Here is a 21,834-nt window from a genome sequence, read left to right on the forward strand (position 1 = left end):
TATGTGTCAGCCTGAGCTGGGAGACTTCAGCAAAGTCAGCTTGAGTTGGGAATCTTCAGAAGCGTCAGCTTGAGTTGGGAGACTTCAGATCTTAGTCTGTAAAATTGATGTGTAAAAAGAATGTGTCAGGCTGAGCTGGGAGACTTAAGTAGTCTCAGGCTGAGCTGTGAGATTTCGGAAGTGTAAGCCAAAGCTGGCAGACTTCAGTAGTGTCAACCTGAACTGTGAGACTTCAACAGTATCACCATGAGCTGGGAGGCTTCAGTAGTGTCAGCATGAGTTAGGAGGCTTCAGTAGTGTCAGCCTGAGCTGGCAGACTTCAGTACCGTCTTCCTGAACTGGGAGGTTTCAGTAGTGTCAGCATGAGTTAGGAGGCTTCAGTAGTGTCAGCCAGAGCTGGCAGACTTCAGTAGCGTCTTCTTGAACTAGGAGGCTTCAATAGTGTCATACTGAACTGGGAGACCTCAGTAAGATGACGAGGATACCGTCAAGTATTCTACGGCAGAGCTGGAGTTACTATCACTTAGTTTTGGGTGGTGGCTGGAATTTTGAAGATATTTAGTAAGTCAGAGAAGTTAGGTTAGAGTTAAAAAGGAAGAAATCAGTGGTCCATGCCAGGTCAAAACGGAAAAGATTAGGATAAATATCAGCTGCCAGCTAAAGAGAAAACAGAAAACAGGGCCGGAAATGTTCCAAACACGTAAAAGGAAAACAGTGGCCTTTGCCTTGGTAAGCTCTCAGATCACTGCTGGCCTGACCTTACGAGGTGGCCTCTGACCTCTTTGTCATGCCCAAACACAGTGACCTTCTTACGTGACGTAAGAGACCAATCTGTATATGTTTGACCTTTATTTTCTGGTTCCTCATTGGCCTGGCATTTTGCGAATGTCATCATTGTCATCAACACACAAACCTGCCATAGGAAACGGAAATCTGTACTGAGGACACCTTACATAAACACTGCTTGCATTGCTATTGCTACTACCACTACTATTACTACCACTACTACTACTACTACTACTACTACTACTACTACTATTACTACTACTACTACTATTGCTACTAATACTACTACTACTACTACCACTACTACTTCTACTACTACCACTACTGCTACTCATACCACAAGTATATACGATTCTAGTACCTGCTGGTGAATGGTGGTGGTGATAATGGTGGTGGTGATAATGGTGGTGATGGTGATAATGGTGACGATGATATTGGTGGTGGTGATAATGGTGGTGGTGTTAATGGTTGTGGTGATAATGGTGGTGGTGATAATGGTGGTGGTGATAATGGTGGTGGTGATAATGGTGGTGGTGACAATGGTGGTAACGGTTTTTGCGTTACTCTCTCTCTCTCTCACACACACACACACACACACACTCTCTCTCCCTGTCTTTCTCCCTCTCTCTCTCTCTCTCTCTCTCTCTCTCTCTCTCTCTCTCTCTCTCTCTCTCACACACACACACTCTCTCTCTGTCTGTCTCACTCTCTCTCTCTCTCTCTCTCTCTCTCTCTCTCTCTCTCTCTCTCTCTCTCTCTGTCAACATGAACTACGCACAGGTGGACACCACAGGTGGTTACTCACGGCTCTCCATCTGCAGCTTGCACTCTTGAGTGTCATGTGGGTAGATGGCGTAATTCATGGCACAGGAGAGCGTCAGCGTCAACCTGAAGGAGGCCATGAAGATGGTAGTGAGAGAACTATATCTTAAGGAGGCCAAAAACATATGTTATTCACCAGTCCATGACGGAAAGTGTTACAACACAACCTGTTCTCAACACCATCTGAAAGGGACTGGAAGGGACTGGAAGGGACTGGAAGGGACTGGAAGGTACAGATCCCACAGACCTTTGGAAACAGTCCATGATAGTTACAACCACTTAACAGAAAGAGATTTTTAAGTGTCAGCCTGAAGAAGACTGGCAGGAAATAACAAAAATACTCCACCACCTCGTAGCCTTACTGGAGTGGAGGCTCAGTCAGTGGCTCCAACTCCAGAATAACAGATATTATTGTAAACAAAACCCCCAACCACTAGTAGTAGTCATGAGGGTACATGACTACTACTACTGCTACAAGGAACTGAGGGTACATGGCTACTACTACTGCTACAAGGAACTGAGGGTACATAGCTACTACTACTGCTAAAAGAAACTGATGGTACATAGCTACTACTACTGCTACAAGGAACTGAGGGTACATAGCTACTACTACTGCTACAAGAAACTGATGGTACATAGCTACTACTACTGCTACAAGGAACTGAGGGTACATAGCTACTACTACTGCTACAAGAAACTGATGGTACATAGCTACTACTACTGCTACAAGAAACTGAGGGTACATAGCTACTACTACTGCTACAAGAAACTGATGGTACATAGCTACTACTACTGCTACAAGGAACTGAGGGTACATAGCTACTACTACTGCTACAAGAAACTGATGGTACATAGCTACTACTACTGCTACAAGAAACTGAGGGTACATAGCTACTACTACTGCTACAAGAAACTGAGGGTACATAGCTACTACTACTGCTACAAGAAACTGATGGTACATAGCTACTACTACTGCTACAAGGAACTGAGGGTACATAGCTACTACTACTGCTACAAGAAACTGATGGTACATAGCTACTACTACTGGTACAAGAAACTGAGGGTACATAGCTACTACTACTGCTACAAGAAACTGATGGTACATAGCTACTACTACTGCTACAAGGAACTGAGGGTACATAGCTACTACTACTGCTACAAGAAACTGATGGTACATAGCTACTACTACTGCTACAAGAAACTGAGGGTACATGGGTACTACTACTGCTACAAGGAACTGAGAGTACATGGGTACTAATACAAGGAACTGAGGGTAAATGGGTACTAATACAAGGAACTGAGGGTACATGGGTACTGATACAAAGAACTGAGTGTACATGTCTCCAGCTACAAGACACAGGTGACACGGTCCCGTAGCTAACGTACTTGACCATGTAGAGGATAGTAGAGTCCTTGTGGAGCCAGACGTAGTGATTGGGGATGGTCATAGTCTGGAAGGTGACCTGCTTGGCGTTCTTAAAGAAACTATCCGGCCTCCACATGTCGTTCAGCCAGTCCACCTCCAGGAGCCTGTCAACGAGGGTAAGATAATGTTGTTGTTGTTGAAGAGGATGATATTGTTGTTGTTGTGGCTGTTGTTTTTGTCGTTGTTGATGTTTTTTCCTCTGTTGTTTATATTGTTCATGTTGTTGTTGTTGATAGTTCGTCTGTTGTTTTGTTGTTGGTGTTGCTAATGATGTTATTGTTATTGGTGTTGTTGCTGATGTTGTTATTGTTGTTGATGATGTTGTTGATGATGTTGGTGTTGATGATGGCTATTTTTCTTACACTGGAACGCCACAACATTCCTTGACACATAACAAATGTTCTCCTGGAAAAATGTTCTTGTGAGTTTTGGGATAAGACTTAAATATCGTAAATAACTATCGAAGAAAGACTTACCACTGTGTGTGTGTGTGTGTGTGTGTGTGTGTGTGTGTGTGTGTGTGTGTGTGTGTGTTGTGTGTGTGTGTGTGTGTGTGTGTGTGTGTGTGTGTGTGTGTGTGTGTGTTGTGTGTGTGTGTGTTGTGTGTGTGTGTGTGTGTGTGTGTGTGTGTGTGTGTGTGTGTGTGTGTGTGTGTGTGTGTGTGTGTGTGTGTGTGTGTGTGTGTGTGTGTGTGTGTGTGTGTGAGTGTGTGTGTGTGTGTGTGTGTGTGTGTGTGTGTGTGTGTGTGTGTGTGTGTGTGTGTGTGTGTGTGTGTGTGTGTGTGTGTGTGTGTGTGTGTGTGTGTGTTGTGTGTGTGTGTGTGTGTGTGTGTGTGTGTGTGTGTGTGTGTGTGTGTGTGTGTGTGTGTGTGTGTGTGTGTGTGTGTGTGTGTGTGTGTGTGTGTGTGTGTGTGTGTGTGTGTGTGTGTGTGTGTGTGTGTGTGTGTGTGTGTGTGTGTGTGTGTGTGTGTGTGTGTGTGTGTGTGTGTGTGTGTGTGTGTGTGTGTGTGTGTGTGTGTGTGTGTGTGTGTGTGTGTGTGTGTGTGTGTGTGTGTGTGTGTGTGTGTGTGTGTGTGTGTGTGTGTGTGTGTGTGTGTGTGTGTGTGTGTGTGTGTGTGTGTGTGTGTGTGTGTGTGTGTGTGTGTGTGTGTGTGTGTGTGTGTGTGTGTGTGTACTCACCTAATTGTACTCACCTAATTGTGGTTGCAGGGGTCGAGACTCAGCTCCTGGCCCCGCCTCTTCACTGATCGCTACTGGATCCTCTCTCTCTCTGCTTCCTGAGCTTTGTCATACCTCTTCTTAAAACTATGTATGGTTCCTGCCTCCACTACTTCACTTGCTAGGCTATTCCACTTGCTTACAACTCTATGACTGAAGAAATACTTCCTAACGTCCCTGTGACTCGTCTGAGTCTTCAGCTTCCAGTTGTGACCCCTTGTCCCTGTGTCCCCTCTCTGGAACATCCTATCTCTGTCCACCTTGTCTATTCCCCGCAGTATCTTGTATGTCGTTATCATGTCTCCCCTGACCCTTCTGTCCTCCAGTGTCGTCAGTCCGATTTCCCTTAACCTTTCCTCGTACGACATTCCCTTGAGCTCTGGGACTAGCCTTGTTGCAAACCTTTGTACTTTCTCTAACTTCTTGACGTGCTTGACCAGGTGTGGGTTCCAGACTGGTGCTGCATACTCCAGTATGGGTCTAACATACACAGTGTACAGTGTCTTGAACGATTCCTTATTAAGGTATCGGAACGCTATTCTCAGGTTTGCCAGGCGCCCGTATGCTGCAGCGGTTATTTGGTTGATGTGTGCCTCCGGTGATGTGCTCGGTGTTATGGTCACCCCAAGGTCTTTCTCCCTGAGTGAGGTCTGTAGTCTTTGTCCACCTAGCCTATATTCTGTCTGCGGTCTTCTTTGCCCCTCCCCAATCTTCATGACTTTGCATTTGGCTGGATTGAATTCGAGGAGCCAGTTACTGGACCACATGTCCAGCCTCTCCAGGTCTCTTTGCAGTCCTGCCTCATCCTCGTCCGATTTAATTCTTCTCATCAACTTCACGTCATCTGCGAACAGGGACACTTCAGAGTCTATTCCTTCCATCATGTCGTTCACATATATCAAAAATAGCACTGGTCCTAGAACTGACCCCTGTGGGACCCCGCTCGTAACAGGCGCCCACTGTGATACCTCTTCACGTACCATGACTCGTTGCTGCCTCCCTGTCAGGTATTCCCTTATCCATTGCAGTGCCCTTCCTTTTACGTGTGCCTGATCCTCCAGCTTCTGCACTAATCTCTTGTGGGGAACTGTGTCAAAGGCCTTCCTGCAGTCTAGGAAAATGCAATCTACCCAACCCTCTCTCTCGTGTCTTACTTCTGTTACCTTGTCATAAAACTCCAGGAGGTTTGTGATACAAGATTTGCCTTCCATGAACCCATGCTGGTTTTCATTTATAATCTTGTTCCTTTCCAGGTGTTCGACCACTCTCCTCCTGATAATCTTCTCCATGACTTTGCACACAATACATGTCAGAGACACAGGTCTGTAGTTTAGTGCCTCGTTTCTGTTTCCTTTCTTAAATATGGGGACTACATTAGCTGTCTTCCATTTCTCAGGTAGTTGCCCAGTTTCAAGGGATGTGTTGAAGATTGTGGTTAGAGGCACACACAGCATCTCTGCTCCTTCTCTAAGGACCCATGGGGAGATGTTGTCCGGTCCCATCGCCTTTGAGGTGTCAAGGTCACTTAAGAGCTTCTTCACCTCCTCCTCAGTTGTTCGTATGTCATCCAACACTTGTTGGTATATTCCCTCTTGATGTTCCCTTCTGTGCTGTCTTCCCACAGCCCTTCCTGTCTCTACTGTAAAAACTTCCTTAAATCTCCTGTTCAGCTCCTCACATACCTCCTGATCATTTCTTGTGAGTTCTCCACCTTCTGTCCTTAATCTGATCACCTGGTCTTTGACTGTTGTCTTCCTCCTGATGTGGCTATACAACAGTTTCGGGTCAGTCTTGATTCTCGATGCTATGTCATTTTCATACTGTCGCTGGGCCTCCCTCCTTACCTGTGCGTACTCGTTCCTGGCTCTGCGACTGATCTCCCTATTTTCGTGTGTTCTCTGCCTTCTGTACTTTTTCCATTCTCTATTGCACTTTGTTTTTGCCTCCTTACACCGTCGGGTAAACCAGGGGCTTGTTCTGGTCTTCCCGTTGTTACTGTTGCCCTTGGGAATGAACCTTTCCACTGCCTCCTTGCATTTTGTTGCTACATATTCCATCATTTCATTTACTGGCTTTCCTGCCAGTTCTCTGTCCCACTGGACCTCCCGCAGGAAGTTCTTCAACCCTATGTAGTCCCCTCTTTTATAGTCAGGCTTTTCCCATTCTACTCCTGTTATTCTCTCCACTTGCAGCTCTACTATGTATTCAAAGCACAGAACCACGTGGTCGCTAGCTCCTAGGGGACTCTCATACTTGATGTCCTCAATGTCTGAGCTGCCCAGGGTGAACACAAGGTCCAATCTTGCTGGTTCATCCTCCCCTCTCACTCTGGTAGTGTCCTTAACATGTTGGTGCATGAGGTTTTCCAGCACCACGTCCAACATCCTGGCTCTCCATGTTTCGGGACCCCCATGTGGCTCCAGGTTTTCCCAGTCAATCTCCCTGTGGTTGAAATCCCCCATAACCAGCAACTTTGCTCTGCTGGAGTGAGCTCTTCTTGCCACCTCAGCAAGTGTGTCCACCATTGCTCTGTTGCTCTCTTCATATTCCTCTCTTGGCCTCCTGCAGTTCTGTGGTGGATTATACATCACTGCAATGACCACTTTGTGTTCCCCAGACTGAAGTGTACCTGCTATGTAGTCTCTTTCTCCTGTCTCATCTATTCCTTCCATTTTCTCGAATTTCCATCTGTTTTTTACGAGCAGAGCAACCCCACCTCCCCCCCTACCCCTTCTATCTTTCCTCATGATCTGGTATCCTGGTGGGAAGATTGCATCTGTTATTGTCTCCATGAGTTTTGTTTCTGTAACTGCTATGATGTCTGGGGACTTCTCATTGATTCTTTCTTGCCATTCCTCATGTTTATTCGTTAATCCATCTGCATTTGTGTACCAAACCTTCAACTTCTGTTCTAATACTGTAACTGTGGTGCGGGGGGTGGAAACAGAGGGATCGGTGTATGATGGTTGGTTTGGAATGTTCAGTTGCCTTGGGGGTGTCGTGGCTGGAGTCCTTCTGCAGGTGTTTCTGGGGGGTGCGCTTGTCCTTCCATTTGATCCTGGGTTATTCTGCTCTCCTTTTTCATTTCCTCCCATTTCTCCTTTCGTTTTTGAACTCTCTCTTTCATTGTCTTCCTTTCGTCCTGTGTTCTGTCTCGGTCGAGGTACACACACCGGAACTCCTGCTTGCCTCTCAGCCGTGCTTTCTCCTGCAGGATCATGGTTCGGGTTGATTCTGCCTTGAAAATTACTTTGAGAGGCCGATTCCTTTTCTTTGTGAACCACCCAATTCTCCGAAAATTTGCCACCTGGGTCATGTCCCCCTCGCCTATCACCTTCATGATGTCTTCAATCGCTTTTTTCTCCTCCTGCTTTCTTTCATCATAAGTTTCCCCTTTAGCTTCGTCTAGCCCATAGACAAACACGGATCTCTCCCTTTCCACCTCCCACTGTGACTCCCATTGCATCCTCTGATGTGTTTTAGTTCCTTCCCGTGGAGTGTTCCTTCCTTCAGTCCCTTCCTTCGTTATGGCCCCTATGCTTCTTGGTTTATCCTTCCTGCTCACCTGCTCCTGGCCCCCACAGGTATCTGGTAAGGTCCTTGCACATGTCCTAGTTCCATCAATGTCTTCCAACCTCTCTTTCTGTCCTAGAGTGCTCCCTGTCTTTGTTTTGGCCCCATGTGGGTTTGACAGGACCTCTGCATACAGTTTAGTTTCCATGCTTCCTTCGGACCTGTTGTCTGTGTTCGATGTAGCCATTGCCGATGCTACTTCTGTAATATCTTTGTCTCTGTGCTGTTTCAGATGTCTCAGCTCCTCTTCTAATCTCTCTATCTTGATTTCTGCTGCTGTGGCCTGTTGCTTCCACCTTCTGCATTCTGCTGCTAACCTCTCTTCCATCTTCCTTTCCAGCTCATCTAGTCTCCTTCCCCAGTCTTCCTCCCTTTTTTGGAGCTCTATCTCCCATTCCTCCCTCTCAGATTCGTCCTTGGAGCCCCTTGTCCTCATCCTGGTTAGGGGGAGGGGAATAGATGGTTAGGAGAGGGGATGGATGGTTGTGGGGGAGGGGGAGGATGGTTATTGGAGGGGCAGAGATAGTTGGGGGAAGGAGTTAGATGGTTTGGGGGAGAGAGGGGATGGATGGTTATGGGGGAGGGGGAGGATGGTTATTGGAGGGAGGGAGGTTGTTGGGCGGGGGTTAGACGGTTTGGGGAGGGGTTAGGTGGTTTGGGGGAGGGGTAGGTGGCTAAGGTGAGGTGGTTAGGGAAGGGGTGTTACGTGTTTGTGTCAAGTGTTTGTGTCAAGTGGCGGAGGGTGGGTGGGTGGGTGTGTGTGTGTGTGTGTGTGTGTGTGTGTGTGTGTGTGTGTGTGTGTGTTTGTGTGTGTATGTATGTGTGTGTGTGTGTGTGTGTGTGTGTGAGTGTCTACCCTTGTGTGTGTGTGCTTGTGTGTGAGGGAGGGAGGGTTAGGGGGGGGTGTGGTTGAAAGGTCCGTCGTGTAGGCACAAATTTAGTCTCATTTATCTTTCCCAATTATCTACTCTCTCCACTTATTGCCCTTTCTGGATTTACGTGTTAATTGTTGCTGGTTATTATCATTTTCCTTGTTCACATTGAGAGAGGACTTCCTAGCTTCCTAAGTATTCTTACTGCTAATAACTACCGGTAGTAACACTGCCTGTGTGCGTGTGTGCGTGTGTGTGTGTGTGTGTGAGTGTGTGTGTGTGTGTGTGTGTGTGTGTGTGTGTGTGTGTGTGTGTGTGTGTGTGTGTGTGTGTGTGTGTGAGAGTCTTGTGCGGTGTAGTTACTGGCCGCAACTTCTTGTGACCTGACAACTCTCCTGGGACCTACCCTAGCACCGTCTTACAATGTTGCCCTTAAAAGCTTGTCCCACCTACCTTCTCACACTCGTCAACACTATATTCTCTATGTCTATGCTATTTCTAATCTAATTCTGGTAATAACTTGCAGGAGTGAGTGACCAGTATCAAACAGTATACAAGGCCAGCCAGGGCCGTCAACATGCAAACCACAACTAGGCGAATAAACTTGCGGTTGACAGTTGCCAGCTGCTGATGACGTAGTCGTACGTAGGCCTTAAATCCCTATTTTGGAGATCCTTCACCCGTGATGATTATAACCATATATTCCGCTTCCTCACTTCACTCTTCACTGATGATAGTATACACTTCACATTATATACACTTCACTTCATATGTATAATGGCACACAACTTGTCGTGACGTCACTTCATCAGGCCTACCGCTACCAATGTGGCAACAGCGCCTAAGACCCCCAACGGTTTGCGCTTTGAAATATTAGGATTTCAGCTTTCCTCTCACTTTCTTTAACTAATAACTTTAATTATCACTCGTAGTATTGTTCACTGACGTTCCACTACCACTGATTACTTCTAGCTGATATTACTCGTCTTTCAACGCTAAGGTTCTCGGAGCCTTGTTACCCACGTCTTCACCCCACGGACCCACGTGTGTGCATGTATGTGTGTTTGTGTGTGTCTATGTGTGTTTGTGTGTGTGTTTGTGTGTGTGTGTGTGTGTGTGAGTTTGTGTATGTGTGTGTGTGTAGGTGTGTGTGTGTGTAGGTGTGTGTGTTTGTGTGTGTGTGTGTGTGTGTGTGTGTGTGTGTGTGTGTGTGTGTGTGTGTGTGTGTGTGTGTGTGTGTGTGTGTGTGTGTGTGTGTGTGTGTGTGTGTGTGTGTGTGTGTGTGTGTGTGTGTGTGTGTGTGTGTGTGTTTCAAATCCCGCCCGTGGTATGGTTTGGTTTACGTAACAACGAGCCAAAATTTTCTGTGTTAATGAAAAGATATTAAATCTCTCGGTGTCACTGTGGGAAATCCATCTCTTTCTCCTGATTTTCAGAATTAGTAAGGTGGACAGGTGGAAGGATGGAGAACTTCAGTGGGTCTCCACTCACTTCTCAGACCGAGCAGCGGGGGCGCTGACCCCCGAAACCTTCTGCAGGACAAGTTCATATGTGTTCTAACTGCAACTAACGTGTACAGACGATCTAAAAATAACCATCGGCGATGTTTCTCTTATTGTGGAGAAATTTTCTCCAGGAAGGGGGTATCAGCCCCCTTCAGCACCTTTCAGCCCCTTTCAGCCCTGAGGGGCCCAGCCCTCTCAGAAGGGGCAAACATCTTGTTTACTGCTGCAGTGAGTAATTGATCCCAGATGCAGTATGAGTATGGGATGTGGTCAAGCGACCGCTGCTCCTTGCAGTCCAGTGTTGCAGAGTGTATTTTAATAAGAGACAGTACATCTCTTACCTTAGCAGGACAATTAAGGAAAATCCTGCTCCCACTTTATTACCATAGTAATGATAGTGCACATTGTTGTCTATGCTTAAGACAGCAAGAATCAAACATTCTGCTTTGCTTCATCGAGGAAGTGGCAAGGAAACAAAAGTACTATGTCAGCTTTTCCTTTGTGCTGGGGGCAGTAACGGCGTGGGGCGCTGTGGCGTCTTCAGATTACTTTTGACTCTACTGAGAGTGACACTGACGCCAGGATAACCAACAAAGAACGATCTGTGCGTTAGTGTGAACAAAGTGTCTCACAAAACACGATAAACACTTACAGAGAAGTGTGATCAACTTCTTAGTGATATTGTGTGAACAATTATTGATGAACAGTGTAACAACGAGTGTTGCGATCCAACAGAGTGTAGTGCGACATTCTTCAAAGAACACTATTCTTCAATCAACTCAACGGATATCTGGGCGTAATTATGGGTCAGATACATATACCCAGGTAAGTGTTCTAACTCGTGATATACTACTATTGACTGCGCAGTTGAGTATAAAGTCGTGAGTTAGTCACTTATCATAAACCCCGGTGATATGCGGACCTTTGAGTCCACACAAGTAAGTTTGTCAGCCATCAGTGAATGAAATATGCTGACATAACACCCCCTAGGGGTAAATTATTGTTTACATAATATGATCTCATTACAGCCCGTTGAGAGATGACTTCGACAGCTTCTCAAGACCTCGTCTGCAGGGGCGGCTGTGCAGGCGATGAGCTGTCTTTCTAAGTTAAGTTTCCCTATATTTAAACTTAGCTGGTAATCCCATTTCTCAACACTTTTAATATTTGGCGATCAACGTGTATAAAAAAATTAAAATAGCATAGTTACTACACACACACACACACACACACACACACACACACACACACAAAGGGATCTGGACAGGCTGCAGACCTGGTCCAGCAATTGGCTCCTGGAGTTCAATCCCACCAAGTGCAAAGTCATGAAGATTGGGGAAGGGCAAAGAAGGCCGCAGACGGAGTACAGTCTAGGGGGTCAGAGACTACAAACCTCACTCAAGGAAAAAGATCTTGGGGTGAGTATAACACCAGGCACATCTCCTGAAGCGCACATCAACCAAATAACTGCTGCAGCATATGGGCGCCTAGCAAACCTCAGAACAGCATTCCGACATCTTAATAAGGAATCGTTCAGGACCCTGTACACCGTGTACGTTAGGCCCATATTGGAGTATGCGGCACCAGTTTGGAACCCACACCTAGCCAAGCACGTAAAGAAACTAGAGAAAGTGCAAAGGTTTGCAGCAAGACTAGTCCCAGAGCTAAGAGGTATGTCCTACGAGGAGAGGTTAAGGGAAATCAACCTGACGACACTGGAGGACAGGAGAGATAGGGGGGACATGATAACGACATACAAAATACTGAGAGGAATTGACAAGGTGGACAAAGACAGGATGTTCCAGAGATTGGACACAGTAACAAGGGGACACAGTTGGAAGCTGAAGACACAGATGAATCACAGGGATGTTAGGAAGTATTTCTTCAGCCACAGAGTAGTCAGTAAGTGGAATAGTTTGGGAAGCGATGTAGTGGAGGCAGGATCCATACATAGCTTTAAGCAGAGGTATGATAAAGCTCACGGCTCAGGGAGAGTGACCTAGTAGCGATCAGTGAAGAGGCGGGGCCAGGAGCTCGGACTCGACCCCCGCAACCTCAACCAGGTGAGTACAACCAGGTGAGTACACACACACACACACACACACACACACACACACACACACACACACACACACACACACACACATAGGAGGTAGGAATCATACACAGTTTTAAGACATGGTTTGATAAAGCTCATTGAGCGGGGAGAGAGAGGACCTAGTAGCGATCAGTGAAGAGGCGGGGCCAGGAGCTATGACTCAGCCGCTGCAACCACAAATAGGTGAGTACAAATAGGTGAGTACACACTTAGTGTAATCGTTACACTCACACATACTGTAATCATTACAAACACACACACACGTATTGTATTGTAATGTTCAACGATATTTTAGAATGGTATATGTAGTGGTGAGAATGTAAGAGCAGTGATGATGGTTCGGTTACATCTTCTGGGAAGCTGAGACAAAACCCAGTGTTTACATCCAAAAACAATGCTGTGTTTTACTTTACCTGGAACTAATTAAATGTCTGAGAGTACAATTTACCACAAAAGAAATTGAGAACAGAGAAGAAAATCTTTTATCTAGTGTTTTCTGCCCCATGACCAGACTTGCGCAACTTTATATTCATTAAAAATTGTAAGAAACGACTACCTCGGCCTTCATTATTGCATGAGGAAGAAGCCAGGTCACAGGTGTCGTTCCACACCCATTAGAAGAACACTGATATTGCACCACTTCACAAAGATGTAAGTATCAAAAATGCAAAAAAAAAAAAATATATATATATATATAGACAAAAGCGTTAACTTTACATATTACCATTATCTTGCACGGGACGTAAGAATCAAGATAACCAACCTCATAAAATTACAACATTTACACAAGCCAGGGCAACATTTACACAAGCCAGGGCAACATTTACACAAGCCAGGGCAACATATATACAAGCCAGGGCAACATTTACACAAGCCAGGGCAACATTTACACAAGCCAGGGCAACATTTACACAAGCCAGGGCAACATTTACACAAGCCAGGGCAACATTTACACAAGCCAGGGCAAAATTTACACAAGCCAGGGAAACATATACACAGGCCAGGGCAAAATTTACACAAGCCAGGGCAACATATACACAAGCCAGGGCAAAATTTACACAAGCCAGGGCAACATTTACACAAGCCAGGGCAACATTTACACAAGCCAGGGCAACATTTACACAAGCCAGGGCAACATTTACACAAGCCAGGGCAACATTTACACAAGCCAGGGCAACATTTACACAAGCCAGGGCAACATATACACAGGCCAGGGGAAAATTTACACAAGCCAGGGCAACATATACACAGGCCAGGGCAAAATTTACACAAGCCAGGGCAACATATATACAAGCCAGGGCAAAATTTACACAAGCCAGGGCAACATATACACAAGCCAGGGCAAAATTTACACAAGCCAGGGCAACATTTACACAAGCCAGGGCAACATTTACACAAGCCAGGGCAACATGAGTTTCGAGCAGGTTGTTCCTGCCTTTCACAATTCCTAGACCATTACAACAGGGTCTTGGATGCACTGCAAGACACAAGTTAAATGCGGACATAGTGTACACTGATTTCGCTAACTCCTTCTTCAAGTGAGAGCAAAAGGAACAAGTGAATATCTAACTTCTTAACAAACAGACACAGGGGAGCAGTAGTAAACAGTTGAGTAGGAGGCTGCCGAAATGAAAAGTTCTATTCGTCAAAGCACAGTACTCGCCCCGCTTTTGTTTCTCATTCTTATATACTATGTAGACAAAGACATAAATCAAAACACCGTAACATCCTCTGTTAATGACAACAGACTCTCTACAAGAGTGGAGTCTATCGAAGACAGCTAATTTTCAAGAAGATATTAATAAAGTCCCACCAGAGGCCCTGAGGCAACTGTTTGATGTTCACTGATGACAAGTTTTGGTTACTCCAAGATGGAAGAATGGAGAAAACAAAGACTGGAACCGAGCACACGACAAACTCAAAGCGTTCAATGGAGTGAAAATTTAATATGTCCGAGACTTAAGAGTGATACCAGATCTCTCCTTCAAGGATCACAAAATTGTTATTGCTACAGCAAGAAATATCGTAAGCTGCATAACTATAACTTTAAAGAGAAGAGAAGTTGTGCCAATGATGATACTCTCCAGGTCAGTTGTTCTCTCCAGGTTGAAATATTGTTGTATATCGACGGCCCCCTTGAAGGCAGGGGAGACTGCTGAGCTATAACTCCCAGTATACACTCAGGTAAGTAACTGAACTACTGGACACGATTAAAATCTCATTAGTTGTATGCCTTGCAAAGTAGGCGAGAGAGATACATCATAATTTTCATCTGGAAAATCCTGGATGGACTGGTCCTAAACCTGCACACTGATATGACTCAGAATGAAAGCAAAAAAGATGTCAAACAGTGGAGAGAATCTCTAATTTAACAGAGACGAGATGAGTACACTAAGAGAGCATCCTGTAAGTGTCAGAGGACCCCGATTGCTCAACGCCATCCCTTTATAATTAGCGTAAATTACCAAGAAACCTATGGCTGTCTTCAGTAAGGACCCTGACAAGTTCCTCAAGTCAGTTCCTAATCAGTCGAGATGTGGTTTGAACGTGGGACTGCATGAGGCCATCAGTAATAGCCTGGTTGATCAAATCTCGATCCGCCAGGAGACTTGGTGTGGAAGCAGGCAGTAAGAATGTTTATTATTTCAAGCATCCTTGAGTATACTTCATCTACAACCCATTATCTCTCTTCTCTCTCTCTCTCTCTCTGTCTGTCTGTCTGTCTGTCTCTCTCTCTCTCTCTCTCTCTCTCTCTGTCTGTCTGTCTGTCTGTCTGTCTGTCTGTCTGTCTGTCTGTCTGTCTCTCTCTCTCTCTCTCTCTCTCTCTCTCTCTCTCTCTCTCTCTCTCTCTCTGTCTCTCTCTCTCTCTCTCTCTCTCTCTCTCTCTCTCTCTCTCTCTCTCTCTCTCTCTCTCTCTCTCTCTCTCTCTCTCTCTCTCTCTCTCTCTCTCTCTCTCTCTCTCTCTCTCTCTCTCTCTCTCTCTCCCTCCCTCTTCTTCCAGTCTGTCTTGTACTCAAACATAAAAACACATATTTCGCAGAACACAAACAAAAACTATGTTTACCTTCCATATTGCTAGTTAAACCGCAGCTAAGATGGCGGCACATCTCACATCCAGGTGCCGTCCCTCACACATCCTTCATTACCAGTCCCTCACACATCCTTCATTACCAGTCCCTTGCACATCCTTCATTACCAGTCCCACACACATCCTTCATTACCCAGTCCCTCACATCCATCACACAGTCCCTCAAACATCCTTCATTACCAGTCGCTCACACATCCTTCATTACCAGTCCCTCACACATCCTTCATTACCAGTCCCTCACACATCCTTCATTACCAGTCCCTCACACATCCTTCATTACAGTCCTCATCCTTCATTGCCAGTCCCTCACACATCCTTCATTACCAGTCCCACACACATCCTTCATTACCAGTCCCTCACACATCCTTCATTACCAGTCCCTCACACATCCTTCATTACCAGTCCCTCACAAACCTTTCATTACCAGTCCCTCACAAACCTTTCATTACCAGTCCCTCACACATCCTTCATTACCAGTCCCTCACACATCCTTCATTACTAGTCCCTCACAAACCTTTCATTACCAGTCCCTCACACATCCTTCATTACCAGTTCCTCACACATCTTTCATTACCAGTCCCTCACACATCCTCCATTACCAGTCCCTCACAAACCTTTCATTACCAGTCCCTCACACATCCTTCATTACCAGTCCCTCACACATCCTTCATTACCAGTCCCTCACACATCCTTCATTACCAGTCCCTCACACATCCTTCATTACCAGTCCCTCACACATCCTTCATTACCAGTCCCTCACACATCCTTCATTACCAGTCCCTCACATATCTTTCATTACCAGTCCCTCACACATCCTTCATTACCAGTCCCTCACACATCCTTCATTACCAGTCCCTCACAAACCTTTCATTACCAGTCCCTCACACATCCTTCATTACCAGTCCCTCACACATCCTTCATTACCAGTCCCTCACATATCTTTCATTACCAGTCCCTCACACATCCTTCATTACCAGTCCCTCACATCCTTCATTACCAGTCCCTCACAAACCTTTCATTACCAGTCCCTCACACATCCTTCATTACAGTCCTCACAACCTTTCATTACCAGTCCTCACACATCCTTCATTACCAGTCCTACACATCCTTCATTACAGTCCTCACACATCCTCCATTACAGTTCCTCACACATCCTTCATTACAGTCCTCACATCCTTCATTACCAGTCCCTCACACATCCTTCATTACCAGTCCTCACATCCTTCATTACCAGGCCCTCACACATCCTTCATTACCAGTCCTCACATCCTTCACACCAGTCCCTCACACATCCTTCATTACCAGTCCTCACACATCCTTCATTACCAGTCCCTACACACCTTCATTACCAGTCCTTCACATCCTTCATTACTTAGGTCCCCTTCACACATCCTTCACATTATAGGCCTCACACATCTTTCATTACCAGTCCTCACACACCTCCCTTCACACCAGTCCTCCACACATCCTTCATTACCAGTCCCTCACATCCTTCATTGCCAGTCCCTCACACATCCTTCATTACCAGTCCCTCACACATCCTTCATTATTCCAGTCCTCGCACATCCCCTTCATTACCAGTCCTCACACATCCTTCATTACCAGTCCCACGCACATCCTTCATTACAGTCCTCACACATCCTTCATTACCAGTCCCTCACACATCCCCTTCATTACAGTCCTCACATATCTTTCATTACCAGTCCCTCACACATCCTTCATTACCAGTCCCTCACAAACCTTTCATTACCAGTCCCTCACACATCCTTCATTACCAGTCCCTCACACATCCTTCATTACCAGTCCCTCACACATCCACCATTACCAGTTCCTTCTCACATCCTTCATTACCAGTCCCTCACACATCCTTCATTACCAGTCCCTCACACATCCTTCATTACCAGTCCCTCACACATCCTTCATTACCAGGCCCTCACACATCCTTCATTACCAGTCCCTCACATCCTTCATTACCAGTCCCTCACACATCCTTCATTACCAGTCCCTCACACATCCTTCATTACCAGTCCCTCACACATCCTTCATTACCAGTCCTTCACACATCCTTCATTACCAGGCCCTCACACATCCTTCATTACCAGTCCCTCACATCCTTCATTACCAGTCCCTCACACATCCTTCATTACCAGTCCCTCACACATCCTTCATTACCAGTCCCTCACACATCCTTCATTACCAGTCCCTCACACATCCTTCATTACCAGTCCCTCACACATCCTTCATTACCAGTCCCACACACATCCTTCATTACCAGTCCCTCACACATCCTTCATTACCAGTCCCTCACACATCCTTCATTACCAGTCCCTCACAAACCTTTCATTACCAGTCCTCACAACCTTTCATTACCAGTCCTCACACATCCTTCATTACAGTCTCACACATCCTTCATTACTAGTCCTCACAAACCTTTGTCATTACCAGTCCTCACACATCCTTCATTACCAGTTCCTCACACATCTTTCATTACCAGTCCCTCACACATCATCCATTACCAGTCCCTCACAAACCTTTCATTACCAGTCCCTCACACATCCTTCATTACCAGTCCCTCACACATCCTTCATTACCAGTCCTCACACATCCTTCATTACTAGTCCATCACACATCTTCATTACAGTCCCTCACACATCCTTCATTACCAGTCCCTCACACATCTCATTGGCAGTCCCTCACATATCTTTCATTACTAGTCCCTCACACATCCCTTCATTACCAGTCCCTCACACATCCTTCATTACTAGTCCCTCACAAACCTCTTTGGGCATTACTAGTCCTCACACATCTTCTTCATTACAGTCCCTCACACATCCTTCATTACCAGTCTCACTATCTTTCATTACCAGTCCCTCACACATCCTTCATTACCAGTCCCTCACACATCCTTCATTACCAGTCCCTCACATATCTTTCATTACCAGTCCCTCACACATCCTTCATTACCAGTCCCTCACAAACCTTTCATTACCAGTCCCTCACACATCCTTCATTACCAGTCCCTCACACATCCTTCATTACCAGTCCCTCACACATCCTCCATTACCAGTTCCTCACACATCCTTCATTACCAGTCCCTCACACATCCTTCATTACCAGTCCCTCACACATCCTTCATTACCAGTCCCTCACACATCCTTCATTACCAGGCCCTCACACATCCTTCATTACCAGTCCCTCACATCCTTCATTACCAGTCCCTCACACATCCTTCATTACCAGTCCCTCACACATCCTTCATTACCAGTCCCTCACACATCCTTCATTGCCAGTCCCTCACACATCCTTCATTACCAGGCCCTCACATATCTTCATTAACAGTCCTCACATCCTTCATTACCAGTCCTCACACATCCTTCATTACCAGTCCTCACACATCCTTCATTACCAGTCCCCTCACACATCCTTCATTACCAGTCCTCACACATCCTTCATACCAGTCCTCACACATCCTTCATTAACCAGTCCTCACATTATCCTTCATTACCACCAGTCCTCACACATCCTTCATTACCAGTCCCTCACATTCTTCATTACCAGTCCCTCACACATCCTTCATTACCAGTCCCTCGCACATCCTTCATTACCAGTCCCTCACTCATCCTTCATTACCAGTCCCTCACACATCTTTCATTACCAGTCCCTCACACATCCTTCATTACCAGTCCCTCATACATCCTTCATTACCAGTCCCTCGCACATCCTTCATTACCAGTCCCTCACACATCCTTCATTACCAGTCCCTCGCACATCCTTCATTACCAGTCCCTCCACATTATCCTTCATTACCAGTCCTCACACATCCTTCATTACCAGTCCCTCGCACATCCTTCATTACCAGTCCCTCACACATCCTTCATTACCAGTCCCTCACACATCCTTCATTACCAGTCCCTCGCACATCCTTCATTACCAGTCCCTCACACATCCTTCATTACCAGTCCCTCACACATCTTTCATTACCAGTCCCTCACACATCCTTCATTACCAGTCCCACGCACATCCTTCATTACCAGTCCCACACACATCCTTCATTACCAGTCCCTCACACATCCTTCATTACCAGTCCCTCACACATCCTTCATTACCAGTCCCTCACATTCTTCATTACCAGTCCTCACACATCCTTCATTACCAGTCCCAACCCCGCACATCCTTCATTACCAGTCCCACATCCTTCATTACAGTCCTCACACATCCTTCATTACCAGTCCTCACACATCTTTCATTACCAGGCCCTCACACCTCCTTCATTACCAGTCCCACGCACATCCTTCATTACCAGTCCCACACTCATCCTTCATTACCAGTCCCTCACACATCCTTCATTACCAGTCCCACGCACATCCTTCATTACCAGTCCCACACACATCCTTCATTACCACTCCCTCACACATCCTTCATTACCAGTCCCTCACACATCTTTCATTACCAGTCCCTCACACATCCTTCATTACCAGTCCCTCACACATCCTTCATTACCAGTCCCACGCACATCCTTCATTACCAGTCCCACACACATCCTTCATTACCACTCCCTCACACATCCTTCATTACCAGTCCCTCACACATCCTTCATTACCAGTCCCACGCACATCTTTCATTACCAGTCCCTCACACATCCTTCATTACCAGTCCCTCACACATCCTTCATTACCAGTCCCTCACACATCCTTCATTACCAGTCCCACGCACATCCTTCATTACCAGTCCCACACACATCCTTCATTACCAGTCCCTCACACATCCTTCATTACCAGTCCCTCACACATCTTTCATTACCAGTCCCTACGCACATCTTTCATTACCAGTCCTCACACATCCTTCATTCACCAGTCCTCACCCTTCATTACAGTCCCACCGCACATCCTTCATTCACAGTCCCACGCACATCCTTCATTACCAGTCCCACACATCTTTCATTACCAGTCCCTCTCACATCCGTGATTACCAGTCCCTCACACATCCTTCATTACCAGTCCCACGCACATCCTTCATTACCAGTCCCACGCACATCCTTCATTACCAGTCCCACGCACATCCTTCATTACCAGTCCCACACACATCCTTCATTACCACTCCCTCACACATCCTTCATTACCAGTCCCACGCACATCTTTCATTACCAGTCCCTCACACATCCTTCATTACCAGTCCCTCACACATCCTTCATTACCAGTCCCACGCACATCCTTCATTACCAGTCCCACGCACATCCTTCATTACCAGTCCCACACACATCCTTCATTACCACTCCCTCACACATCCTTCATTACCAGTCCCACGCACATCTTTCATTACCAGTCCCTCACACATCCTTCATTACCAGTCCCTCACACATCCTTCATTACCAGTCCCACGCACATCCTTCATTACCAGTCCCACGCACATCCTTCATTACCAGTCCCACGCACATCCTTCATTACGAGTCTCTGCGAGCTGTTGATCTCTATAATTATACAGCCGCTGAAGACGGTAATTAGCCAAGAAATTATATACCGCCACAGTATCTCCTTTTCAGGGATTCTGGAGGTCTCGAAACAGCTAGAGCTGTTCACATCTTGACAGCAGCTGGAGTTGTTCTCGGCCTGGCAGCAGCTGGAGCTGTTCTCGGCTTGGCAGCAGCTGGAGCTGTTCTCGGCCAGCAGCAGCGGAGTTGGTTCTTCGGCAGCAGCGGTTGGAGTTGTTCTTCCGGCTTCAGCAGCAGCTGGGTTGTTCTCGCCTTTGGCAGGCAGCTGGAGTTGTTCTTAGTCTTTGGCAGCAGCTGGGTTGTTCTCGCCTTGGGCAGCTGGGTTGTTCTCATCTTGCTTGGCAGCTGGGTTGTTCTTCGCCCCTTGGCAGCAGCTGGAGTTGTTCTCGCCTTGGCAGCAGTTGGAGTTGTTCTCGCCTTGGCAGCAGCTGGAGTTGTTCTCGTCTTGGCAGCATTTGGAACCGGGATCTCGTAGAGATGTTTACCTCTGGAGTGTTCGCATAAACATACTCCGGATTTATGCCACGAACGGCACCAGTACTACCCAAGAATAACACAGGGTGGGCAGTAACCGCTACTAGTATTTACCGAAGACACACTACTACTACTACTACTACTACTACCACCTCCACCTCTTCCTGTTAGTGTGACTTTGTCAATGGTCCAAGTCGGACCGAAACGTCGTCGTAAGTTTCTCTCTTTTATGTGCGGGTTATTTGAGTATCGTTCCAGTCACGGTATTGTGCCTTTTTGTTATTTACCGAAGACACTTCGGCTAGCAAAGAGAGAGTTAAAAGAGAGTTTTAAAACTATACATTCTCTCAGCTAGCTGGTTTTAGCACGCATATTGTGTTCTGGTAGTACGAACCGAGTGCAATAACTAGCTTTCTGTCTCTCCAATGCTACAAATCAATATATGAAGGAAGCTTTGGTTCTCGACCATGTGTTTCTAGATTGGT

The 21,834-nt window shown here is 46.2% G+C and overlaps 1 protein-coding gene across 1 annotated transcript in view; it reads right to left on the reverse strand.

The window, feature by feature from the left end:
• Nucleotides 1-21,834, reverse strand: part of LOC128688638 (glycine receptor subunit alpha-2-like) — a 67,080-nt gene that overhangs the window by 13,656 nt on the left and 31,590 nt on the right. The window contains exons 3-4 of the mRNA XM_070084500.1: nt 2,995-3,138; nt 1,592-1,674 (exon numbers count right to left, since the gene is read on the reverse strand). Coding sequence (XP_069940601.1) covers nt 1,592-1,674; nt 2,995-3,138 — 227 coding nt within the window. The remainder of the gene's footprint in view (nt 1-1,591; nt 1,675-2,994; nt 3,139-21,834) is intronic.

Source organism: Cherax quadricarinatus, chromosome 13 (genome assembly GCF_038502225.1).
Source record: "Cherax quadricarinatus isolate ZL_2023a chromosome 13, ASM3850222v1, whole genome shotgun sequence".
Taxonomy (NCBI): Eukaryota; Metazoa; Arthropoda; class Malacostraca; order Decapoda; family Parastacidae; genus Cherax; species Cherax quadricarinatus.